This window comes from Rhineura floridana, chromosome 2 (genome assembly GCF_030035675.1).
Source record: "Rhineura floridana isolate rRhiFlo1 chromosome 2, rRhiFlo1.hap2, whole genome shotgun sequence".
Lineage (NCBI taxonomy): Eukaryota > Metazoa > Chordata > Lepidosauria > Squamata > Rhineuridae > Rhineura > Rhineura floridana.
The window spans coordinates 10,682,199-10,697,710 of NC_084481.1; the positions used below are offsets into that span (position 1 = coordinate 10,682,199).

Here is a 15,512-nt window from a genome sequence, read left to right on the forward strand (position 1 = left end):
ACAGTGTCTTCCTCAAAAGTGTCTTTGGCACTTGCATTTTAGCCTATGGTGCTTTAGCGTCTCTGAATTGCTGTCACGTGCCCTTGCACTCTCAATGCCTAGTTCTACCCCTCCCCTGTTTAAATTGTTGAGTTTTTTGCACCTTCTTCTTTATCCCAGGAGGGAGATTTTTTTCTGAAGTGGACCCTCCTCAGGTCCTCTCGGCTTTCTCCCCATAGTCAACTGAAAAGCTTCTGTCACCTTTTTGATTTTAAGTGCCAACAGCCTGTCCCAGTTGTACAGACCCAGCTTGTCCCAAAATGTTCCCCAGCGCCTAACAAATCCAAACCTCTCCTCCTGATTCCACCGTCTCATTCACACGTTAAGATTACACAGCTGTGCCTGTCTAGCTGGCCCTGCATGTGGAACCGGTAGTATTTCAGAGAAATCTACCTTGAAGGTTCTGGCTTTCCAGCATCCAAACTAGTAACCTAAATTGCGCTTGCAGGATCTCACAACTGCATTTCCTCATCTCATTAATGTGAACATACACCGCAACCACTGAATCCTCCCCAGCTCTATCTACCAGGCTATCTAGATGATGGGCAACATCCGTATACAGGCAATTTATCCTGTGATCTGCATGCCTATCACACACCCAGCTACCTCTGTTCCTAATGATCGAATCACCCACTACCAGAATCCTTCTACCCCCCAAATAATGTCCTTGGGATGAGGGGATAACTGCTTGTCCCCTTACGAATGGGTCCTTTGTAAGGGATCATTTCCCTCTTCCTCAGCCTGACACCCTCATTCTCCATAACGTCCAGGGAGCTTTTCTCAGATTCTCCAGCTGAGCCATCTTGGCGTCAGGGGAACAAACCTGTTCTCTGAGGGCCAGGAGCTTAATTGCACCGAGGACACACCCATGGCTTCTGTCCAGTACATGTGATACACTAGAAAGCCCCCACACCCCTGTTGAATTTTGATCCTGCATAACTATTTATGTTGTTATGCAGGAGTAAGATGGGTGAGTGTGACCCTGTTGGTTCTCTGTACAGCCTTTAATACCATAAACCACGGTATACTCTTGGAGCAGTTCTGCAGGTTGGGAGTCAGGGGCATGGTGTTGCTGTGGTTACAGTCCTACATACAGGGCCACTACCAGAAAGTGTCATTGGGTTGAAGCTAGCTTGACCCCTTGGTTTTGGGGTGCCACAGTGTTCTGTGTCCAGTGCTGTTTATCATCTATATGAAGCCATTGAGAGCAGATATTAGGGGTTTTGGAGAGAGGTGTCAGCACTATGCTGATGTCACCCACCTCTATTTCTCTGAACAAACTGAGTTAGGTGAAGTTTCGCACGTCTTAGATGAGTGCTTGGATGTAGTGGTCGAGTGGATGAGGGCTAATGAAATTGAATCCTGGCAAGGCAGAGGTCCTGTGGTTAGGCAGTTCCCAGGTCCAGGAATTCGGCAGGTTACCTGTTCTGGAAGGGGCTGAACTCTTTCTGAAGGAACAGTGTATAGTCTGGGGGTGTTCCTAGAGCCATCGTAGTCATAGGGGGTTCAAGTGGTCTCCACAGCAAAGAGTTCCTTTTACCAACTACAGCTGGTTCTCCAGCTGTGGCCACCCCTGGACAGAAAGAGCTTAGTACCGTGAAACTGACACTGTTTGTGGGGCTGCCCTTGAAGTTGGTTTCGAAGTTACAGCTAATGCAGAATGCGGCAGCTGGGCTTCTGTCTGGGATGGCCGACTGTGAGCACAAATTTTGAACTTCACTGGCTACCTATATGCTTCTGACCCCTGTTCAAGGTACCTGTCTTACTTACAAAGCCTAATACAACTTGTGGCCTGAATACCTGAAAGAACTACCTTTTTGTTAAGATCTTCCAGGGAGGCTCTCCTAACTGTGCCACCTTTGTCTGTGGCCTGCTTTGTGGCAAAGGGAGGCAGTGGTAGTGGGGAGAGCCTTCTCAGTGACTGTGTCCCAGCTCCCTCTCCTCTCAGATATGGCTTTGGCCTGTTCATTTAAGCTTTTAATACCACCTGAAGACTTGCTCATTCACCCAGGCTTTTGTAGGAGTTCATAGTGCCAGCGTTTTTTGTTTATTTTAGTTGGCTGGTTGCCTTTTATCTGCCAAGTATTTTAGTTACTGTATTATGTATGTGGATTTGTTTTAATCGTAACCTGCTCTGGAATTGTATCTGTGGGCAATTCAAGTGAGAGAAGGCTCTGCTTCTCTCTCAAGCTCTCTGGCAAACAGAGAGGACACAGAAGAGAGGTGGGGAGTTTTCACACTTGCTGGGTAGAAACAGCAAGAGAGGCTTCTGCTGTTTATTTTTTAAATTTCTGTGCAACTAAGAAAAGATGCCACCTGTTTTCCAAGCCCTTTCCTTTTGCCAGAGTGCTTGGAAGAGAGGCAAAGTTTCCTGTATCTTGTGCAGCAGTATGGAGTCTCTCATGCTCTTTCTTACCTTCTCTGTACTCTGGCAGAAACGAGAGAAATGCCTGCCTCTCCTAAAGGTCGGGAGGGGGGTTAATAGGAAAGACAAATAGAGGCTTGGCTTTGTTTGTGATCCCCTGTATGTGTTGACAAGTTGATAAACACAATGCTGCTAAGTTTTGTGTTAACATTAGACACATGTCTTGGTATAAGACTATGATCTTTCATGTACAACAATTAGGCATGAATTATTAAAGCCATTTATGGCTTTATATGCTGGTACTAACACTTTGAATTGGGCCCGGTGGCTCACTGGCAGTCAGTGCAGCGCTTTCAGGACTGGTGACACGTGGCCCCATTGGACTTCCCCACTTACCAGCCTAGAAGCCACATTCTGCACTAGCTGCAGCCTCCAGACCGTCTTCAAGGGTGCCCCCACAAACAGCGCATTTACAGTAATCCAGATGGAGGCCAGGCTATCCTGGTTTGGGAATGGCCATAGCTGGTGAATTAGCCTTAGCTGGGTATGAGCACTCCTAGTCACAGAAGCCACTTGGGACTCTAGTGACAAGCTGGAATCCAGGAGTACTCCCAGACTAAGAATGTGGTCCTTCAGGGAGAGTACAACCACTTCCAGAAAACGTCGTACACCTAATTCCACCCACCCACAGCACTTCTGATTTATCAGCATTCAACCTTGGTTTATTGGCACCCATGCAGCCCATCACTTCCTCCAGACACCTGTCCAACACCCTCGCAGCCTCTCCTGTTTCCCATGGAATGGAGATACAGCACTGTGTGCTAATAGCATACTGATGACACTGTGCTCCAGATCCTTGGATGACAGCTCCCAGTGGTTTCATATAGCTGTTAAATAGCAGAGGAGACAGAATGGACCCTTGTGGGACCCCACAGTCCAAAAGCCATGGAGTCGAACAACAATCTCCTAATACTACTTTCTGGTAGTGGTCCTGCAGGTAGGAGCGGAACCACTGGAATGCAATACCTCTCACTCCCACCTCCTTCAGTTGCTCCAGAAGGACATGATGGTCATTGGTTTCAAAAACAGCTGAGAGATCAAGGAGGACCAACAGGGTTGCATTGCCCCTGTCTCTCTCCCAGAAAAGGTAATCAATCAGGGCCACCAAGGCTGTTTCGAGAATGCCTGCAGCTGGCTGGCCACCACTCTCTCAATCACCTTGCCCAGGAAGGAAACATTAAAGACTGGATGGTAGCTTTCTAAAACCTCTGGATCCAGGGAGGGTCTCTTCAAGAGGAGTCCAAACACCGCCTCATGGGCATAACTTTCCCAAAGTGAGGCACTGACCACTCCATGGATCCATCCTGTCCATCTCCTCCTACTAGATTTTAACAATGATGATGGACAGGGATCAAGGTGGCACATAGGTGGCCTCACTGCCGCAGGTGTCCTGTCCAGGCTGCAACGACTGAAAATGATCCCATAATTCAGTGGTACCCTAGGGACCTTCCGCAAGCCTGGACTAATTGTGGCATCAAGTTCAGCATGAATCCAAGTAATTTTCTCCTCAAAGTGATTTGCAAATCTCTCACAACAGGCTATTGAGTGGTCTGTTGTTGATGATACCATACTGGCCTAGACCAGCCAGTTCACCACTCTAAACACCTTTGATGTGATTCATTGTGGATGCAAAAAGATTTTTATTTGATTTTATATGTTATTGTTACTGTATGTTGCGTTGTAAGCCTTCCTGTGCTGTGATCTGTAGGAAGGGAGGGAATGAATGAATGAATGAATGAATGAATGAATGAATGAAGAGGCAGGAGGTAATGAGACAAGGCCATGGTATGAAGTGAAAAGCAGCATTTTTTCTAGGAAAGTATCTTTCAGTCTTGTTATGCATTTCATTTAAAGAGAAATTAAAAACAAAAACCCCAAACAGGTGCCATCAGTGCAGAGTCAGAAGATTAGGATTTTCCCCTCCTTTTCCCCCTGAATAATCCCTGGAAGAAGTAATATCATCACATGACCTGGCGACATCTCTTTGATGCATTTAAGTCCTTATCTACATTGTAGTTCACTTGGTTGTGTTTATATACCTTCTGAATTGGATTCCTGTAATTTGCTCAGCCAAAACTGTTCAGTACTGCACTAAAATCATGCATATTCTGTGCCAAGGAAGATTATTTTTGCACAAAAAAAAGAGATGTGAATTTATTGCTTGCTGCATGTTCTACTTTTGCACAAAGAAGTTTGATTTGCAGGGTTTTATGTTCAACCCAATAATTGAGTTTGTAAAAAGGTTCACATTTTTTAAAAGGAGTGGTCTGGTGGCAGAAGGAACACTTTTCCACTTACTGATACTGTTACATATACATTTTATTCCATTTGAAGACATTCTATCATGCCATTTTTAAAATTTATACTATTTTTCCTGTATTAATACATTTTACAACTTTGTTACAAATGCTAGAACAATTATATATATTTTCTCCAAAATGATGCCATCACACTCTATTTGGGTGCTCTGACTCTTGTTTCAAAATGAAAAAAAGATAGGCATTGCTTATTTAGGAAGCACTGCCATAACTCTAAATGTTATTTGTTTGCCCCCAGTGACAGCAGCATATAGCCAAATCTGTTGGCTACAATATCTCTAATATTGACACCATCAGGTTCACTGGGTGATCCCTGATTGCCTGGGATCACTCTAGGAAGGAGAGAATTCTGCCAAAGCAGCAGCAAGGGAACCAAATGGCTGCAAATAGGATCAAACATTCTCTCAAGTACTTTTTTCAGGGACCCCCCATCCCACCTCTGAATTATTTATTTTTATTTTATTATTTGTTAAATTTTTATACCGCCCCACTAGCATAGCTCTCTGGGCGGTGTACAACAAAGAAATACAAATATATACAATAAAATTCCCATAATAAAATACAACAACAATATAAGAGAGTAAGAAAACTAAAAACAGTTACAGCACATGTTAAAACTAGATTAAGTTAGATTAAAATGCCTTGGAAAAGAGGAAGGTTTTGACTTGGCACCGAAAAGATAGTAACATCGGCGCCAAGCACACCTCATCGAAGGGACTGTTCCACAGTTCGGGGGCCACCACTGAGAAGGCCCTAGTTCTTGTTACCACCCTCCGAGCTTCTCTATGAGTCGGAACTCGGAGGAGGGCCTTTGATGTAGAACGTAATGAACGGGCAGGTTCATATCTGAACAAATTGTACTGAACAAAATGCAGTACTTTTGATCTAAAAGTTGAAATTGGAAAAGTTTGGCACAGGCATTAAATAGCTTGTACGTCCCCCTCATGTAGCTTTCAGTCAGAAATATCTCTTATCATATTTCCCATTTTGGAGCAGCAGCAAAGGCAATTTCTAAAATGTAATTTCCTCTAGAAAAAAAATTGGTGCTGAAGTTCTTAAGTGTATTTTCCACATATACATCTACAATATTCCATTATCTTTCAGGGGGTTTTGCTATTTTAATTCTGTGGCAATTTCAGCCAAGCTTCTCCAGCAGAGACTGAATGTGAACAAAATACTTATAGTGGACTGGGTGAGTGAAATAGCATTTTTATCTCTCTCTTCCCCCCCCCCCCAATTACAGGCACAAAATCCAAGAACTCTTTCAGCAAAACTGTGGTCTAAAAAAACACAAACATTAAAATTGTGAACTCTTTGAAACATTTGAACTCAATTTTCTGATACGACAGCAGAGACAACCGAACTTGCATTCCAAGCTGAAGAGCACTTCCCTCTCAGATAGTTCAGGGCTTAATGTCTGGAGTCCTTGCATAGGGACCTCCCTCTTCTTCCCAAAGGATTATGAGCTGCGAGGGTGAGTTAGTATGTAGCCCACCATGCAGGCCCAGGGTGCTTCTGCATGAAGGCCTCCTCTCTCAATGTAACTTGGGCCCCCTCCTCCTCATTCCTTAGCAGAGCAGAAGCTGGATTCCTGTAGTATTCCTGGTGTCTAGTTCCTCCCCACCTCCTGGAAAGGCAGAGTGGCTTTATCTACCCCTCAGTGAGCAGCCCACTACTATAATGCAAGTGATGAGCCTTGGAACTCATGCCGTGTACAGATGCCAGAAGGCAGCTTTCTTTCAGACCCATTATGTATCCCCACCCTAGTAGGACAGCTACCATATAGCGTGTGAGAGCCACTCAGTTCTACTTAGAACCAATGTCCCTTCTCCCTTAGTTATAGCCATCCGTCTACCCATTTTTGTTTAGCATGAAAAAAAAAGCCTAAGAGACCCCTTCTTCCCGCATCTTTTGGTGGGGACAAAGCAATGTCAATCCAATACTACCTCATATAAGCAAGAGTGCCACCAGCAATCTGCTGCAATAATGAGAGCAATGGTTTCTTGCAGCATTGAGTCTGATGAGGCCAGGGAAGAATGACCATAACACTCTTAACTCCAGCACCTGTGCTGCAGGTTAGGCAAATGGTTTGTGTGGCTGTATTGTATTTGTCCTAGGATTGCTTAAAATTGCAGCTTGAATCTCCAAGGTGGCAAGTCTTCCTCTCACTGGGAACATGAATCCCCTCTCTTGCTCCATCTGCCATTGAAGGGGAAACACTCAATTACGGAAATGGAGTAGTCACATTGTGGTGAGAAGATGGGGCAGCCAAACTCCTTAAAAGTAGGGAGAGGCATATCTGTAGGCACTGGAGGGGTTATGACTTGTCCTCCATCAAGAGGATTTGTCCTCCTCTCCCATCGGATACTACAAAAGCTGACCCAAACATTGGCACAAGGGGCCACACAACTCACCTGTCCCCTGTGAGTCAGATCCTCCAGATCTGTAGTGGTGATACTTAGCTTGTTATAAGCTGGACTGGACAAAGAGCTTCAGCCCAACCCTCTGAAAAGACAGGTTGTTGCCTTGGGGAAGTCATGATAAAACTTCTCTTTCGTGGCATCCTTGTATTAAGTGCTTTCTCCTCCTCTGTTACATAGGTTTATATTATGGAGCACCTGTCCTTGATTCTGAGGGCTTTCACTAAGGCATTCTTTGATGCTATTCATTCTATTCCTCAAAGGCACAGGGTGGGGAATGACATGTGGCCCTCCAGATGTTGTTGGACTATAGCTCTCATCATTCCTGACCATTGGCCATGCTGGCAGGTGAAGTCCAACAACATCTGAAGGGCAATACATTGGCTACCCCTGTCTTAAGGGAACTAACCTGGAAGGTGATTGGCCTGGTTGCCACTGCAATCACATCTGCATAGGAAGGTTGGAGAGCAAGAGCCCTTTCAGTCAGGAAAGAATTACACACTTTTCATCTAGTTCTTCATACCAAACCAATCCTCTCCAGTTTCTGCCCAAGTTCTTACATCCTAAGGAGTACCAATGGCATATGATTGATGTTCAGGAGAGGAGGCTTGAATAAATGACGGTGGACAAGTTGAACTTCTCTGTGTTTTGTAGAAGCAGAGGATGCTCAGACTTGCCATTTCTCTAGATTAACTATCAGCAGCTGGATCAGAGATTGTATTGGTTTGGTCTACCTTGCTACTAGTTTTGCTGCATCAGCAAGTGTTGCTGCAGCAACATCTGTGGTGCTTAAGATTGATGTCCTGTCTAGGACATTTGCAGCATAGCAACTTGGGCCTTGCTATCTAATATACAGTAAGGCACTATTAGATTGATGCCTTTGCTTCTGCAGATCTTATCAGTAGATAGGTAGATCATGCAGCACACTTGATGGTAAATAAACATGGAGTCGGGCCTAGCTATGTCTTTTGCTTCCCATCCGTAGATGTGGAATAGCTACATTATCTCTTACCTTTCTACTGCGCTACCACACAACAAGGAAAAGAATTTACTATTTTAAATTGGTAGAATACCAGGTGGTGGTCAGGCAAAACACAGTGTTAGGTCATATTTGCATAGTGTGTCCAGCATGTGAGGTCAGGTATTTCTGCAATTTCCCTTGCTATGTTTCTCAACTCTGTCCAGTTTGTTTTCTCCCTGTTCTTTGAGTTGGTTCTTTTCTTGGGCCGTTTATTTTATCTTACCGTTTAGGCCATGCTATAATCTCCAAGAACAGGAAGGGGACATCTCTCCAGCTGTGATCACATGTTTATTTGGCCCTGACCTCTGAGTCAGAGGAAGGGTTACAGTTTATTTGTTTCTCTTTGCTGTCCTAGCAACTACCAGAAGGGAACTTCAATGTGTCCAGTTTCCTTTTATCAGACATACAAGGCCTGTTACTTGTCTGAATGGTACTTGCACAATCAAGTGACAGAGAGTTCACACACTTGCCCTGCTCCTTGAGTCGTTATCCTTGCAGACATCAGTGCCAAATATGTATATCTCAGGGACTGGGCCAGGGGTACACACCTCATCGCGTGAGCAGCCCTTCACAGGGGTAATATGTGAATGGGGCTGATTTTATCATTGGGCAAAACAATTCTTGTTAGTTCTGATGATGCTACTATACGTAGTTGAAATTATATCAGGGCAGTTGTTTATATTCAGAAATCTCTACCCAGTATGCCCCTCCTTTCACAACCAAGCATAGTGAACTCTAGTCTCAATCAGTTACCCATACATTGGTGTTCCTGAAATCAGCGGGGCTTCATATGTATGTTATTGTGCATAGTTGAGCCTTCCCCCCCCCCTTGCAGGTGTTGAACATGTATGAACATGAAAAGGTTATATTACAATTAGTGTTTATGTAGACATCCTCTCATGTAATAATCCTATTCATATAATATAATCTCTGTCCCTGAAGGATGTACACCATGGAAATGGTACTCAGCAGGCTTTCTACAATGATCCTAATGTTCTTTATATTTCACTACATCGCTATGATGATGGAAACTTCTTCCCAGGCAGTGGAGCTCCTGATGAGGTAATAATAATATTGATAAACTTGTTTGTGCATCATTTGCAATAATAATGGTATTGCAGTCTTAGAAGTCGCAATAAAGCATTAGGACTTTCACAATTTGTGTGAGGAATTGGAGAATCTGATTTGTCATTCTGAAATGTAAGTGCTGTAGTCTAGGCATGCTGCATGCTTGCAAAGACCACACACAAATGGGGATGGGCGCACTGAGCTTCACCCCCCCCCATATCACTGTGCATGCCACTGTCCATGAGGGGGAGCACAAAGTCTGATTTGTGAAGGTTGTGAAGGTATGTACCCCTGCAAAATTGGGGTTCTAAATAATGTAGGGAGCCTCCATGAGTAGAGGAGCCTCTCTGGTTCAGATTTGGCCCTCCAACTTAAGGAGAGTGGCAGTCAGTCATAGCAACATTGGGCACATGAGCGTAGTGCACTCATCCCATTCACTCTGCTTGTGTACAAGCTTTACATGAAAACGGCACACCCAAATAATTATCACTCAGTTTTCCTCCCCACCCTGGTCTCTGTGTCCACAACAACTAGAGGCAAGTGCAGTTATAGAAAAGAGGTTATCTTTTGAACTTTAGTTGGCATTTCTAAAAATAGTAACTGACATTTAATATCAGTATTTATTTAGCCTTGATAAGGTCTTGCTTTTTCCCACCAGCAGAGGGCACCCCTCACCTGAATAAGAGTTCTTAAGCATGGAAAAGAATTCTCACAACACCTAGGATTTATACATTATTTCTATTGAAAGTGAATTATGAACAATTTAACAAGCCACTCTGTGCAAGACTTTGTTGTTTGTACTCAGAGGAGGGAGCATCCTTTCTTGTCCTGTTCTGTCTTTGCCCATTAGCGGATAAAAGCTATAAATGGAGCTAGTAGCGATAGTTAAGAAAAACATGTTTCCTGATAATTATAGAGATCTGGAATCAGAGAAATCTATTATTGTATTATTTAATACTTTAATTTAATTTAGTCATTCTGTTATTTAAGATGTGGAATAAGGAATGATTCTATAAATAAAGGATGCCCCATAATATCCTGGCTTTTAACTAAATTATGTACTGAACAAAAGTAAAATCTGGGCTGTTGTATAACTTTAGTTACTTGTATGTTTTGGGTAGAAAATAATACTACTGTTTTGGCAGAAATTTGCTTCCCCCCCCCCATCCTCAAATACTGTAAAATGATAAGGAGAGATATGGAGAAGTAACTGTAAGAATGTGTGATCAGGATAAAATAGGAATGCTCTTTTGGTTGAACATGAAAGATTCATCCCTGACCATTTGAGGCTTCGGAAAAGGAGACTGTACATGCATGCATGGCAATGAGAATTGGTTCACAAAGTACCTTCACTTTACACACATGATGTCCTGGCCATCCTTGGGCACATGCTTGCACTGATAAATGTAACATGAACTGAAAGATCACTGATATGATGAGCAACAGTTTGTGTGGCTGGAGTGGTACCTTTTCCAACTGTTGTAATTGTGTGAATTGATGCTGGCTACATCTAATTGCCCAGCTGGTGTGGTACATTCGTCCCTGTGAATATGGCAACGGTTGAGATTGCTTGTGTGTGAGTTCTGCATGAACGGAGCTAGGAATTAGAAAATTGTGTATTTCTCCCTAGCGGACAGCCCATCAGATGGGTGTTACTGCCATCTGTCGACACAGGCAGGAAACGCAGCATCAAAGTTGTGAGAAAGTACCTGGCATTGCAAGATCTCCCAAGACCATTTCCTGCCTCTTCAACCAGGTGGTTTGCTTTTCGCTAGCTCCTCCACAGCTTTGCTTTTTGGGTACCATTTTGCCATTTTTAGTTGCCCTTTGGTGTGGTGTTTTTCTTTCTCTGCTTCCCTGATTTTTGTGGGGAGTGTTGCCTTCCTTTCAGTGTGTTTTCCTCATCTCCCCAAAAGTTTCCTTCATCCTTCAACACTGCTCCCCAGTGCAATCCTGAGTCTTTGTTTTTTCTTTCCCTCAGCCTGCCTCTGTGTGTTGTCTTTGCCATGAATCCTGCTGTTCCCAGCTTATCAGCTCTCCAATCTTAATCCCCACCGCTTGCCTTCTGTTGTTCCAACCCTGCCTCATGTGTGTGTTTATGCTGCTTTATCCCCCAACTTGGTTCCGGCCAGCGTTTCCTCTCCAGTCACTTCCAGTAGCCATGGCAAAGCATTCCTCTGTCCCACCACTGTCATTAACTGTGGGAAAGCCCTTACTGCTACTGACATTTGCCACAATTCCAGTGCCTGACCGGCTCTGTGCTTTCACCCACCGCTTCCTCTGCTCTCCTCTTGTTGGATCATTCCCCATCTGAGTGAATTTTGTCCCTTTCAGCACCCTCTTTCTTGTTTTTTCTGCCAATTTTCCCCACTCATTTTCCCATCGTCTGTCTGCTTTCCTGGTTGCTGAAAGTGAGGAGAGGAACCTGCAATTCAAGGAACAAGATCTAGTGCCCAAAGAGGGTACAACTTCTGCTATTCTCTATGCCCTGCAACAGTGCATGTGAGCTGAGCCATAATGGCGGCCACACCTTCTATAGCTGATGGCCAGGTCCAAACAACCATCCATGCGCCCCTATGGGCCTGAGTACGTAACTACCCTCCAACCCAATGTAGCAGCTGGCTTCCCAGGCATTTCCTCTAATGGAACCAAGTCATTCACAACAAACCTAAAAAGTCTCCAAAAAAGAAGAAGCATGCCAGCTCTGCATCACCAACAGCACTGGCTGAGACTATCAAACTCAGCTCAGCAGCAGCACACAAATCTAGATAGGTGCTTGATGTGGATATAGGGACAGAGAAATCCATCAGTCATGCTGAGGTTCTGCATGACGGGCACTCACAGGAATCTTTCTCCAAGGGTGGCAATGGTAGATCCAAGGTAATTCAACTTTCTGATTCTCCTCAGAGGTCATTTGGAGAATTTATTGGATTTACTCGCACTGCCCTCAGCCCTCCACCAGCCCCTCGCCATCTCTATCCCCCCCTTTCATTTTATGCCAGGAACCCGAAATCAACTTAAGGAAACCCTCCTGGGGGCCATATCCTCTGAGCTGCTACTCCCTTCTCTCCAGAGTGCCTCAGCTAGGCCCATAATGACATCCTCAGAGGTGGAGCAGCCATCCCTGACCTCTCCTAGACTGGGGCCCTCTGAAGAAGCCATGCCTCCCAGGGAGATCCGGCCCACATCTGAACAAACTTAAGGATCCCCTCCCATGCCATGGGTCTGTGTCCAGGGTCTAGGGCCCAGACACAGCATTCCCCAGAGGAGGAGGGGGGCTACTCTCTAGATCCATTTGATGTTACCAATAGGGGTCTCAATCCTGTTATGATCGAAGCCCCCATGGACCCTTTCAGCCACCCTGAATGTGACAAGGGAGAGTGGAGTGATGGATCCCTAGTAGAGGAGACCTCCTCCTATAGACTTTTTCAACCATTTCACCATCACCACATTGGACTGGTCTGACTCCTCATAAGATCCAACCTTCCTCTCCCTTCTAAAGGATCATCAGTTTTCAAGGAGCCTACCTCCTCTGTTCAAGCAATTCCTGTTCCTCATCCATTTAGGACCCTGGCTGGTAACAAATGGGATTCACCTCTACGATCAAAGTGTGTGCCATCCATTACCAATAAATTTTACAACTGGAACCCTCGTTCATGCCCAAGGTTCCAGGGGTACTCCAGCCTATCTAGAGTTGAGATGGTCTCAATCTCTCCTCGCCAAGGAGAACAATGTCCAATGACATCATGGCTTAGCATTATGTATGAGCTGGGCCTCTGTCTTGTTGATATCATTCCAGACCCTTCACAGTGCACCATGTGTTGCTGTCCTCCCCCCCCCCCGTTCATTCAACCCAAATTGTGCCAAATTCTTGGCTATACAGCTTGAGCTTCAGCTTCATCCTTAGGTGTTACTGGAGATATGCTTATGTTTTGGACCAGTTTGCAGTTAATTAATCCTAGAGTTGGAATTTTATGTTAATTCAGAACACAGATGCTCCTATTATTCCCAAAGTGCATATGTCAAAAGAGGGAATAAACCCCAGTATCTCCTCTTAAGGTTTCAGTGACTGGGTTTAAAGGTATAGTGAGATTGCCTCTTAGCTTTCATGGGGGCATACTGTTGCCACAATCTCCACGTAGCTTATTTGCCCCCCAAGGAAACCAACGCATGTGGCTGTGAATTTCAGTTTTTAAAACCTTCTGTAACTGGTGTGAAAGTTGAAATTAGGGACATTTTGTAAGAGATGTGAATCCCCATGCCCCTCCCCCAAAATGACAACTATACACATCCAGGAAATAGACTGACATTTTGAGAAAATTCCTGATGCTGTTATATCCTATAATATACAGGAGTTTATTGTGGAATCAGTGTTGCTCATGCACAGTTGTGGATTTTTGTTGTCGTTGGGTAGTTTGTGTGTGGTGAAATTTCAGTGGGTGTTAAACACCCTTACTTCCAGTGGCTCCTCACCTGAGCACAACCTAGAGATCTTTTTTTCTGGTGGTCCAAACAATGAGAATGTCCCTATTTCCACCAGTTGCTGCATGCTGAAGGCATGCTTGAATTTCAACAGCCAAGTTAGGAGGATCTGTTGTTCTCTGAAGATTTCCACACAGTAAGTACATCAGCGCATAACATGCATGCACACACACTCATACACACTTGTGCAATTCATGGTCAGGTTAATATCAGTTTTGTGCAAGGCCTCAGTATTTTTTAAAAAAAGAAAATCGCACGAGCACACACACCAGCACAAGTCTCTGTTTTGCCCATTGTGAAATATGGTCATTAATATTGCTTTTGTGCACTTCCTGGGATTTTTAAAAGAAATTGCATAGGCACAGAAATCTGCATATGTGCCCAGAACAGAAAAAGAGGGACATGGGGGGAAAATCACACCTCCGGCTAGATGCCATCAGCCTCTGCCCTCCGGTGTGGATAGCAACTAGTGGAATAGCAATGAAAATCAATGAAAAAATGGCAGTGTATGGCAGCTTAATCAGGCATACAGAAAAATTAGATCTGAATGACCCACTTTTGATATAAGGCAGGTCCATGTCTGGAAGCACCCATAGACAGAGCAGACCATGCAAGGTCACAGGGACTCAGTAGATTGGGGCGGGGCTGGGAGTACCAGAAAAACATGTTCCAAAGCCCAGCTCTCCCATATTCACTTGGGAATGACAGCTCTTAAGCTATATTCACTAAAACGCAAAAAAAACCCTTGCAATTTAAGAATCTACCTATAGCTCACAGATATTTCTATCAAACTTTAAAAAGCAGGGAAATTGGGCAGCTGTAGTGAATGCACCAGGGGAGCAGGAGACCTGACCCCTTCTCTGGCATATTATACAATTTGTAAAAACGCAAACACAATTTGGGTTGGTCTTTCACAGTCTTTCATTGGTCTTTCATTTGTTACCTTTGCATGCTTATTGAGTTCAGTGGGATTTACTTCCATGCAATCATGCTTAGCATATGTAAAACTGACCTGGGGGGGGAGGAGAAGAGGGAGGGATGGAGTGGGCAGGGAAGAAAGAAGATGGGAGGAGGAAGGGAGAGGAGAAGGGAGGGAGGGGAAAGGCAGGTTGATCATTTGCATGCTTATTAAGTTCAATGGGATTTACTCCCATGCAATCATGGTTAGGATAGGTAAAACTGACCATGGGGGAGGGGGAGCAGGAGAGGAGAGGAGAGGAGAGGGAAGGAGGAAGGCAGGGGAGGGGGAGGGGGAAGGAAGGGATTAGGAGGGAGTGGCGAAGAAAGGGGGAGGGAAGGGGCAAAAAGGAGGTGATGAGAGAGAGGAGGAGGGGAGGGCCCATCTGATCATTTGCATGCTTACTGAGTTCAGTGGGATTTACTCCTGTGCAATCATGCTTAAGATAGGTAAAACTGACCATGGGGGGGGAGGAGTGGGAGGGGAGAGGGAAGGGAAGGAGGAAGAGGGAGGGGCAAAGGAAGAGGGAGGGAAGGGATAGGAGGGAGGAGGAGGGGAGGGCAAGTTTGATCATTTGCATGCTTTTTGAGTTCCATGGGATTTACCCCGTGCAATCATGCTTAGGATAGGTGAAATTGACCTGGGGGAGGGGGAGAAAGGAAGGGTGGGGGAGGGGAGAAGATTGGGTTGGTGGGTATTGGGCAAAGGGGAAGCCCCTTTCCTTTCCAAAAGGAAAACATTGTGGACAGTATCACTGTTTTTCAGCGTTTCCCCCACCTTT

The 15,512-nt window shown here is 44.8% G+C and overlaps 1 protein-coding gene across 12 annotated transcripts in view; it reads left to right on the plus strand.

Moving 5' to 3' along the window:
- HDAC4 (histone deacetylase 4) overlaps positions 1-15,512 on the plus strand; it is a 247,008-nt gene that overhangs the window by 181,222 nt on the left and 50,274 nt on the right. For all 12 annotated transcript variants that reach the window (XM_061607760.1, XM_061607759.1, XM_061607767.1 and 9 more), the window contains 2 exons: positions 5,887-5,974; positions 9,166-9,285. In XM_061607760.1, coding sequence (XP_061463744.1) covers positions 5,887-5,974; positions 9,166-9,285 — 208 coding nt within the window. The remainder of the gene's footprint in view (positions 1-5,886; positions 5,975-9,165; positions 9,286-15,512) is intronic.